Source organism: Cyrtonyx montezumae, unplaced genomic scaffold, assembly GCF_038088225.1.
Source record: "Cyrtonyx montezumae isolate F1298 unplaced genomic scaffold, pur_monq_1.0 scaffold_17, whole genome shotgun sequence".
NCBI lineage: Eukaryota > Metazoa > Chordata > Aves > Galliformes > Odontophoridae > Cyrtonyx > Cyrtonyx montezumae.
The window spans coordinates 26,776,057-26,785,795 of record NW_027071903.1 but is presented as its reverse complement, the minus strand read 5'-3'; the positions used below and the strand labels follow the sequence as shown (position 1 = coordinate 26,785,795).

The window sequence follows — 9,739 nt, the reverse complement described above, 5'->3', positions numbered from 1 at the left end:
GGAAGTGGTTTAACCAAAGCAAATTCTGCCACCCTTGAAACTCTTGTCTCTTTCACAGTGAAACCTCTTGATTAAAGTGACACAGGGAACATTGTTTCTGAAAGATGCCATCTCTGAGAGACATACCCACATGGCAAAAAGGAGGACATGTGCAACAGCCTGACAGTCCTCTATCTCCACTCAAGAAAATGATCCAAAACACAGTAAGGCTGTCAGTTAAGAATTATTTATTCATACACACACACGTCTAGCAACTTCTCCCCACGTACTAACAGCCTTATCTGAGCTTTAATGTTAGTCTAACACAGTCAAGAGGTGCCTCAGTTTGCTGGACATTATACAGCAGAGAGAACAGCCAATTCAAATGGGGTTCTCAAAGGTAATGTTTAAAGTAGTTAAGAGAAACTAGGGAAAGCCTTCCTCACATGTCATTATGCAGCAAGGTCACATTAGTATGCATTAAGGAAGGACTGTAAGCCTCACTTTTGAATTACATTTTCAAGTTTGTGTCATACCCTCAAAGGTATTGAGTCAGGTTTTAATATTCCCTGATGGTAGAGAGGGAACACACGGATAACTGCATGTAAAAGCATATTACTTTCACTATTAATTTGCAGCTTTAGCACTTGCTGAGACTCGACTTACAAGCTTACAAATATTATTTTTAATAGATTTATATCTAGAGAAAGTGGGATTGTTTTGATTGATCTACTAATCCTTAGTTTCAGACAGCTCACTATGAAGAGGTCGATTACTCATTATCTCTATAGTCTCCATTCACCTTTAAGACTCTACTCAAGCAAGTTACGTGAAAAGTACACATCTTTCTTAAGGACCAGGAAGATTGGATGCATGTAAATACACTTTACAAAAAATCCTATAATCAAACACTTTTTCTAATTATTTGATGAAGTATCTAAAATTAGTTAGTCATCCACTTGTACAGGCCCATGTCAGCTCTATGAGCACACCCGAGAAGTGTAAATGTTGTCTTGAGTTCAGTCCTTCCCCTTCAGTAAGACAGACAAACTAGTTTCAGTTTCAAAGAATGGATTATTTTCTTCCATATTACTTCAGATGCAAGGTCTATCTATATGCACATTTAACCACATATTACATATGCAATTATATATTCCATCCAGTATTGTGCCATCTGAAATTTTCAAAATCTGTGAAAATTAACAATAAAAGACATAATTCAGCTTGAATTTCTTTTTCCTCATTAAGAGTGGACACTTGGTAATAATAACCTTAGTTTTGTCCTAGTTGGGTTTATATGGAAGTATCTGAGGAAACATAAAAAATGGTATAATGAGATTCCTCTTCCCATTTACCTTGTTTTAATGAAATACAAAAAAAGGTTGTCTGAGTGGAGTTGTTTCAGAACAGCTCTGTGGCCCTGAATGCACAATTCAGATGGAGACCTGGAGCTGAGAATTGGTGTTCTTGTCTATCTGTGACAACTCTCTCCTAAACAGCATTACAACTGGATCAAGAAAACTTTCCATTTGAACTCCATTTTTGGATAATATTTTAGGATTTTGGTTATGTTACAAAACAGAACAAAGCGTTCAGTAGCCATACTGTAATGCTTAATGAGCTCATTAGGACTGAGTTGAGGTGACATAGGCTGAGAGTGCCAGCGCACCCCAGACTCCCTGAAAGGGCACAATTCTGAATTATAACACAAGTTTGCTCAATGGTGAGCTCCCAGGAGAAGGCAGCAGCCCTAGCTCAGCATCAAGCACCTCACACTGTGCGCTCTTTTGGCACAAGAACATACGGTGGTAATGCCCCTCCCTACTCAGAAGTGCTTTCACTGGTTTCTTTCATGCTTCCTTTCTTTGCACATCATCAGGAGCAAAGGTCTGGCTGGACAGCTGTTGTAGGTTACCTCCTGGTATCTCAGCCTGCAGTGAGTGCAGAACGTCGCTCAGACCCCTCAGCCAGGAGGAAGTCCCCGTCACCTTTCAGCTCCAACCTGTCCATACTCTTCCAGTGCCTGGAAGCTGAGCACCAGTTGGATCCAGTTAATTTCCCTGAGGTTTTGGCAACACTGTGAACTGAAGTCAAATACTTTTTAGCACCACTATTTTAACTCTTAAGTTTTCTCTCCTTGGTGTTCATGGAGACCGTGGTGGGTGCAGCAGGCCTCAGCATTCTGCCTCAGCAGTTACAACAGCTGCAACCTCACACTCAGCAGAAAAAAAAATGCCACCTTGCCTTCCAAACTCAAACATGCCATCAGTCTGCAACTGCTGAATGCAGAGCTGGCATTTGGGGTTTCTCCATATGAGCTGAAGACATTGCAGAAAAGGGAAACCAGCATCTATTGACGTTGCATTGGCAGTCAATGTCACATTAAACAGTGCAATTGGAAGGGTATAAAGTCCCAGCTTAGTCATGCATTTAAGTGCCCAATTTCCTCCATATACTAATTATACACGCCTTACCAATTTTCCATATTGATATTAAGCTGTCCTGTACATGATAGGAAATGAACATTAACTTGCACATGTTCTGCTCTCTGCTCATTCCTCATATACACGTACCATAGTGTCTCTCCATGGCTTCCAAATCTGCTTCCCTATATACCTCATTTTTTCTGTAGTTCCTGTACTTGCCTCTCCCATTTTCTTCTCTAGTCTATAAGAAACTAAGCAATAAACAAAGAGACTTTATTCTTTTTCTTAGCAAAACACAAAATTGGCTCAGAGCTGCATGTGGTGATATGTCAAAATCCATACCTTAGGCTCTGCTGAAGAAAACTCCAACAGGCCAGTTCCTAGAAAGGCCACATTCTGAATGGCACTGGGAAACTTCTTACATATACACACTGTAACCACATGAATATCAACAGGGAAACCACTGATATAAGCAGCCTGGGCCTTATGTGCCAGGCCTTACATGCCATTACTGGGTAGTTTGTCTGTAGATGCAGAGCACCTCTGGTGCAGAAGGACTTCGGCTATAGACAAAAGCATCTACAATTGTGAATTTCAATCATTAAATGCCATTCCAGGTCTAAAATCTGCTGAGCTAGTCCATGTATTAACACAAAGAGGTACAAAAAAATGTGTGCATGATATCTATAAATGATTTATTCCAAGAAGCCTTGCTTTTCTAAAAACATTGTTCTATTTACAGTTTGTCTTCATTTTCTGCCTTGCCACCCATCTGCAATGTAAAGAACCAGACCAATTTTTATTTCAGGACTCCGCACCTTTGATGTTAACCCTTCCTTACCCATCATGGATTTTATAACTGAAAGCCAACCATCACGACTCAAACTAGAAGCACGATCGGGTCAACTGTCCAAGCAAGAGTACAGCCAGTATTCCTTTTAGCCACTCCCATTGAAGACTTTGCTCTCTTGAGAGAAGAAAATATGAAGAAACACTAGGAAGGAAGCTTCTACCTTGTATCCCCCAACTACCTAAATGTACCTGAACGATCTCATAGCGTAGTGCTTTAAGAACCACAAAGCATCTGGAAGCCTTACAGGAGCCCACTCACCAGAGGAGATCCTTTTGACAGCCCTATAACACAACACTGTTTTTTCCCCTTGTTCTTCTCATCTCTCTCCACAGCAGTTATAAGAGGCAGACAAAAGCATTCTTATCTTTCACTGTTAAGTTTTTATGGCAGTGTCACAGTGCTGATAACAAAGTACATCCAAAGACAATCAAGCAGCCACACAATCTTTAAATGGCAGATGTGATTTCTTGTAAAGTTACTGTGTTTAGTAACGTAATAAATTGCATAACCATGCCTCCATGGAATTTCATATTTTTAGATTTTGCTTATTTCTTGCTGGTGCAGCAAGCAATACAGACAGACCGACAAGTTTGATCCTTTGGTGTCATTCGTTCTTTTTTCTTTTTCTTTTCTTTTCTTTTTTTTTTTTTAACTTGGCTGAAATAAAATAAACAACAACAAAAATACTCCTCGCTGGCATAGTAACTTGTATAGAACAGTGACAGAACAGACTCGATGGCAAATTGTGCTCTCTAGTGGAGAAATGCGATTCTGTGCAGTAAAGTTGCAAGCCATGCTGATTCACCCACCTGACCAACAGATTTTCAGTGCAGAGAAAAATAGCAAGAAATTCACAGTATGAAACGAGTGAAGTGCCTCTTTCAACAGATTTATTATAACCTAGTTTGGTTTATACTGAGTTACATGAGAGACTACAGCTAAATAAGGCTTCTAATTATACACCAAAGAAAATGCCTGAGACATGCTTTTATGCTTGTTTACATTTAAAAAATAATGGCACCTTTAACACAATAGGAAAACATTTCCTTTAATAAGAGGACTACTGAGTTTACTTGTATGTGGTCCTAGTTAATGCTGTACAGTGTGAGGAGGATGAGTTTTGTACTGGATAGCGATGCTTGCTTTATAAAATGAAGACCAGGGTTTTCCTACAAGTAAATTTAATAACAAGATTATCAGTTTGTTTCTTTTTAGCCATGAGAACTGACATGATCCCCAACTTCTTTACTTCTAGTTACACACACACTACCCTTATCTTAAAATACACAGAATGGGTGTTCAGAAAGTACTAATTCTTCTCCAGTGTTTCTTACAATGCTAAGAAAATATAACCTGTTCTCTTCATCACAACAGTCCTATCACTACTCATTCTGGGCAGTACAGACTAATGAATACACAAATTTTATTTAATAGCAGATTAGTTAGAATTTATTTTTAAAAATAGCTTGACCACTTTATGCTTTCTCAACAGTACACAGAATTTAGCTGCTTTGAACTCTGCATCCTAACTAGATTGTTGGAATAAGTCTGAGGTTAGAAGAGAGAAATATGAAAGTGTTTAAAAAGCTGCATTTATGGTTAACATGCTGATTTTAAATGGTACTGAAACATCACATGTACTCTAGTTCAAAAGTAAGGATGTAGCAAGACATGGATATTAAAATTCTTTCTGATGTGGTTGCTGAATGTGACCATCAGCTGTTGACTATTATGGAAAGAAACATTCTCTTCCTCTGTAGTCCTTAAAGATGAAATACAGGAAGGAAGCAAAGAGAAAAGGTTTCTTTCTGGAACACACACAGAAACAGAACTATCTTTCATTTTCTAACTTCCCTAATACACTGCGTTACATGCTTTGCAGCACAGAACTTCAACAAAGCCAAGAGTTCAGGTTTAAGAAGCATCATAAGCCAAAACAGAGTTGTAGTAGTGAAAAATCTCCCTTACAAGAAAATCTAGCTGGAGAATATTTGATTTTTAATGAAAACTGGTTCATAGCTGACTTTATGCCTAGAGCAAGAAGAGGAGAGTTCCACTAACTTACACTGTAACTGGTCTGGATTTTGCAGTAATTTAAACACTTACTTGTATTTAGTTAATTCTATGACAGCAAGCAAATTTCCCAAGTCTCTACACCAGGAGTCATTCATAATTTTAAGTCGCAGAGCAGTTGTCAGTGATCATATAAGAGAGAAATCTAGCTCTATTTCAGTAGTTTTAGCATATCACTTCACAGAAATGTTAATAAGAACTCAATGAAAAACTGTAGTTTGGGTATGTCTGAATATTTATGATGTCTGTAATGGGCAGTTTTCATTTAACATTCTCCTGTCTCTGTCACTTAAACCATACTTCAAGTAACTAATGCCACTAAAAAGAAAAACTTCATATGTATAAGAAAAACTTCATCTGAGACAAGAGCATTGTAATTCTGAAGCCAGAAACTGGAGATACCCCTTCAAGTTCTGTAAAGCTATTGCTACAGATAGGTAATAGAGAGTGATCTTAAAGTAGGTTTTGTTTAAAATTCAATAGTGGTTGTGCAAAATTAGCATACAGTTGTGAGCATATTGTTATTGGCATTGCTGCATGAGCACCCAGTTACACTGTGGAGTAGCTGAAATGCTTGTTTTCCTGAGTGGGTTTGTCTGCAAAACTTGCACTTTTAGCCACAAAAGCTTTATCACAGAAGGCAGAAGTTCCACTGGTTTTTGCAGACTAAACTAGAGTTTGTTCTCTATCAAAAACCTTGGAGAAATTAAAAAAACCCCAAACCCACCACATTACTGCTCAGAAGAATTATGCCTCAGGTTGTAAGCCATCCAAAAACTAGGTCAAAAGTTGCATTGTAGGCTACAAGATCCTACCCAGAAACTCAGTTTATCACACATATAAGAAGTGCAAACATCTTGACTTTCAAATCTCTGCATTTCTTGAAGGGAAGAGAAAGACAAACCAAAACCCCCTGGCAATTCAAACTTTCCATCCCATCCTACAAGACAACTTCGAGGTTTTTGGGACACAGCTAGGAAAACTACACAGCGACAAACTACAGTTGTAGTACAGCACCGCCGTGACAGAACACTTCAAGGATAATTTCCAATAACTCCTTGTGAAGCTATTGTGCAAAGAATGCTAAAGCTTGCACTGACCTATTATAATTTAGGCACTCTCTATACTCCACAATAAAGAGGTTATAGAGAATCTGAAAGTACAATCAAGAAGACCTTTGTAAGACAGAGCAGATGTCAGCCTTCTTTCAATTTCCTATAACTCAGCAGTTGTAGAAGTGCCATTTGTGTAGCCACCTTTAGACTTCATGTGGTCCTGAATTGATACAGCCTAGGAAAAAAAAAAAAGAAAAAGAAGGTTTAGAATTAAAACATTCATCTTACAAAGCTTGATTGTCAGAGCAATTTTTAAAAGTATTAATTTAAGGAGGCAGATGAGACATTAGTTTACAGTGCTGGGTTCAAACAGTAATGGGGAGAAGTAGCAGCTAAACCCAAAACTTTTAAATGTTATTTTAAGTCAGTGCATGAAATGGGTCTTGGTGTCCCAAATTCAACTACTCTCATGTGCCTCATTCTGACACAGCTTTAACTGGAGATGTGAAATCTGGACTTGTCAAGGGCTTCCACAGAATCACTATCCCAGCAGGTTACTCTCAGATACAGCAATACCGGGGAACACAGACTCTCTTTCTGCACATACCCTCCATAGTGTTGTATGTATGTGAACCAAGGGACAACTCTGATTTTTCCTCTCATACTATTATCTAGCATTTTAGGATCTACCAGCTCTACAGGCTGCTGAACTGAGATCTCTGCTTACCCAAGGATGCGCACTTACTGATGAAAAGTCACTACTCATCTCTCTGATCCCAACGTGCGCGTTGTGAACGAAGTTCATTGGCTCTCCTATCATGTTCCGGTCCAGTCGCTGACGCCTTTTCTATGAGAAAGAAGATGATGTGGCTGAAATTTTTGGCTGCTCACATTAGGAGAGCCTCAAATTCACCTTTATTACTGCTACTTGATTTTCAGCAAAAGGTTGGAGAAGTCATTCCCCTTCATAGAGACTGCTGAGACTGCAGCAGTCACATAGACAAGGCTTCTGGCTAAAATATACACAGTTCAAACACAGCATAACATGTCCATTTTTACCTTTTACATTATTTAGCTCACTTAATCAAGAGAGCATGTCAATGAAAGCATTTTCCATATAATTAAAAGACAAAATTGTGAATCAGAGAATCAGAAAAGAGCTGACAGCTATGTATCTACCTACCGGCTGGGGCTGCTCACCATTGCACCAGTTAAAACAAACCAGGAACTCAGTCATTGTAGCTTTTCAGTAGGTCAGAAGGTCTCGTTATTGAATTATTTCTCTGAAGTGAGTTTAGGAAGGAATCACATGTGCAGATTCACAGATGAAGATCACAGACAGTATCTGACAGGTAGACCTGGAAAAAGTTTATTGTTTAATTTAAATGAAAATGTAGAAGCTTTGTAACAGTTATTGAGCTGTAGACATTTCAACAAAACTAAAACAAGACATAAGACCCCTGCACAGAAGAGCAGGGTCAAATTCAAAACTCAGTATGTTCATATCAGAAATCAGCAGTGGGAGGAGCACGTTTATTCCTAGACAGCCATTACAATATATTATGGTTTCTTTACAGAAGAATTACTTTAAGTCCTCTTAATGTAATTAACAGGAATTACATTAAGTCCTCTTTAACAGCTGATGGCCCTGCTGCAGGTAGAGCTTGCCAAAGCTTCTCAACTCTTTTAGTGTTTCCAGAGATAACAGCTTGAAGTGACAACAGATTGCATGCTTAAACTTTATGAACAGTTGCAATAGAAAGTCTTCTTTCATCTTTTGTAATAAAGATAACTCTACAACCCCAAAAAGCCTCTAGACCACACACACAAAAAAGAGCTTTTTAACTTTTTGTATCAGCAACAGAACCTGTTAATCAGACAAAGCCTAGAGCTTCCCAGAACACAGAACTGTTAACACAGCAGTCCTAAGCCAGAGGCACAAACAGGAAATCTCCCTGGCTGTATGCACTCTAAAGCTGTGATATAACCCAACTTTCTAGTTTTAGAGATTTATAACCTACTTCAAATAAAATTCAAGGTTGTGAAGGAGCGTTTCATAAAAACCTTTTCATATCTCAGATTATTAAAGCAAGACAGTAACAGATTAATCCATTTAAAAGTTTTTTAAAAGGCTTCCAGCTAAACAGAATTTGCAACATCATAAATGCAGCTATTCTGAATCAACACTGAAGTCTCCACAAACTGCATGAACTCCTCCTTCACAGGCATTTCCTATACAGTCCCACAGCGATGTAATTAGCACTTCTATTTCTCTCACCCCTGAGCTTTCCCTCACCTCCTCACTTCTCATACTTCAATCAGATTTTTTTTAATTTCTGCCACTTATCTGTCAGAGTTTTTGTGCCTTAGCATAGGTGCCCTATGTGATATGTTATTGCAGAATGCAAAGCATCCATTTTATACTGGATGGCTTTAATACAACTTACTCTTTGGCTAAATTACCATTTTTCAGTCACTCCATCCTCTCACCCAGGCGTTAGGACCACTGTGAGAGCTCAGCAAAGGGACTGTGGCCCTGCAGAAATCAAAGCTGTTGCCTACACTTGCATTAGTCACAGACTTTTATTTCATGTTAAGGACACCATCAAATCCACAGTCTTGAAAATCATACACCAAAAAACTACTCTGAAAGCAGGCTTACTGAAAATTTATCAGCATCAAATCAGATGGGGGCACCCCCCAGCCCCCCCGCAGCTGCAGCGAACCGCTGCCACCGCCCCATGCTCGCTGTGTACCTGTGCAGCCACAGGCATCCCGCTGCTCGTCCTCCTTCAAGTGCTGGTGTGCAGCCAGCTCCTGGCGTGGCAGCCCTGGTGCACTCGCAGCTCGTGTCCCTGGCCCGCAACACCGATGGTTAAAACAGCTTATTCAGAGCAGGTCCATGCCCTCTTCACTCCATAACTTGCCGCAGAAGTCTGTGTTGCAGCGTGCTTCAGACTCACTACAGGTGTCAGAAAGGAACAGGAGCCAGCACAGCACTGTGGTTTGGCATGAGATTTGTGCAGCAGCGCAGCTCCCTCAGCACTACCCATACAGCCTGTGGCTCACTTCCACGCCTGCGGCAGCTCTGCAGGTGTCATCCTGACAAACCGCAGCACCGCACGCCTTCCTGTTGTGCTGGACAGCTGAGCTCCTCTTTTCCTCTGCACGGGTCAGGGGGTCAACCTCCAGAGCAGGAACGTCCGCGCGGGGACACGGGGCACCGCCTTCCTCCCGGGGACTCAAGGTTTCCACAATAACTGCAAGAATTTAAAACAACACCTTCATGCGTTCAGGCGCACCCAAGAGTAACAAAAGCCAACCAGAATCCTGAAACTGCAGCGAAAACAACA

The 9,739-nt window shown here is 40.0% G+C and overlaps 1 protein-coding gene across 2 annotated transcripts; it reads right to left on the bottom strand.

Moving 5' to 3' along the window:
• Positions 1-6,204: 6,204 nt before the first annotated feature.
• On the bottom strand, positions 6,205-9,225 carry LOC136046970 (CDC42 small effector protein 2-B-like). 2 transcript variants are annotated; one of them, XM_065733908.1, is made up of 4 exons: positions 9,143-9,225; positions 7,570-7,744; positions 7,114-7,233; positions 6,205-6,621 (listed from the first exon to the last, which is right to left on the bottom strand). In XM_065733908.1, the coding sequence occupies exons 2-4, from the start codon at positions 7,621-7,623 to the stop codon at positions 6,547-6,549; spliced, it is 249 nt and encodes an 82-aa protein (XP_065589980.1). In that variant the 5' UTR covers positions 7,624-7,744; positions 9,143-9,225; the 3' UTR covers positions 6,205-6,546. The 2 variants fall into 2 exon arrangements, with proteins under 2 accessions (XP_065589980.1, XP_065589981.1); XM_065733909.1 differs by having other exon boundaries at positions 7,132-7,233.
• Between the last annotated feature and the right edge of the window lie 514 nt (positions 9,226-9,739).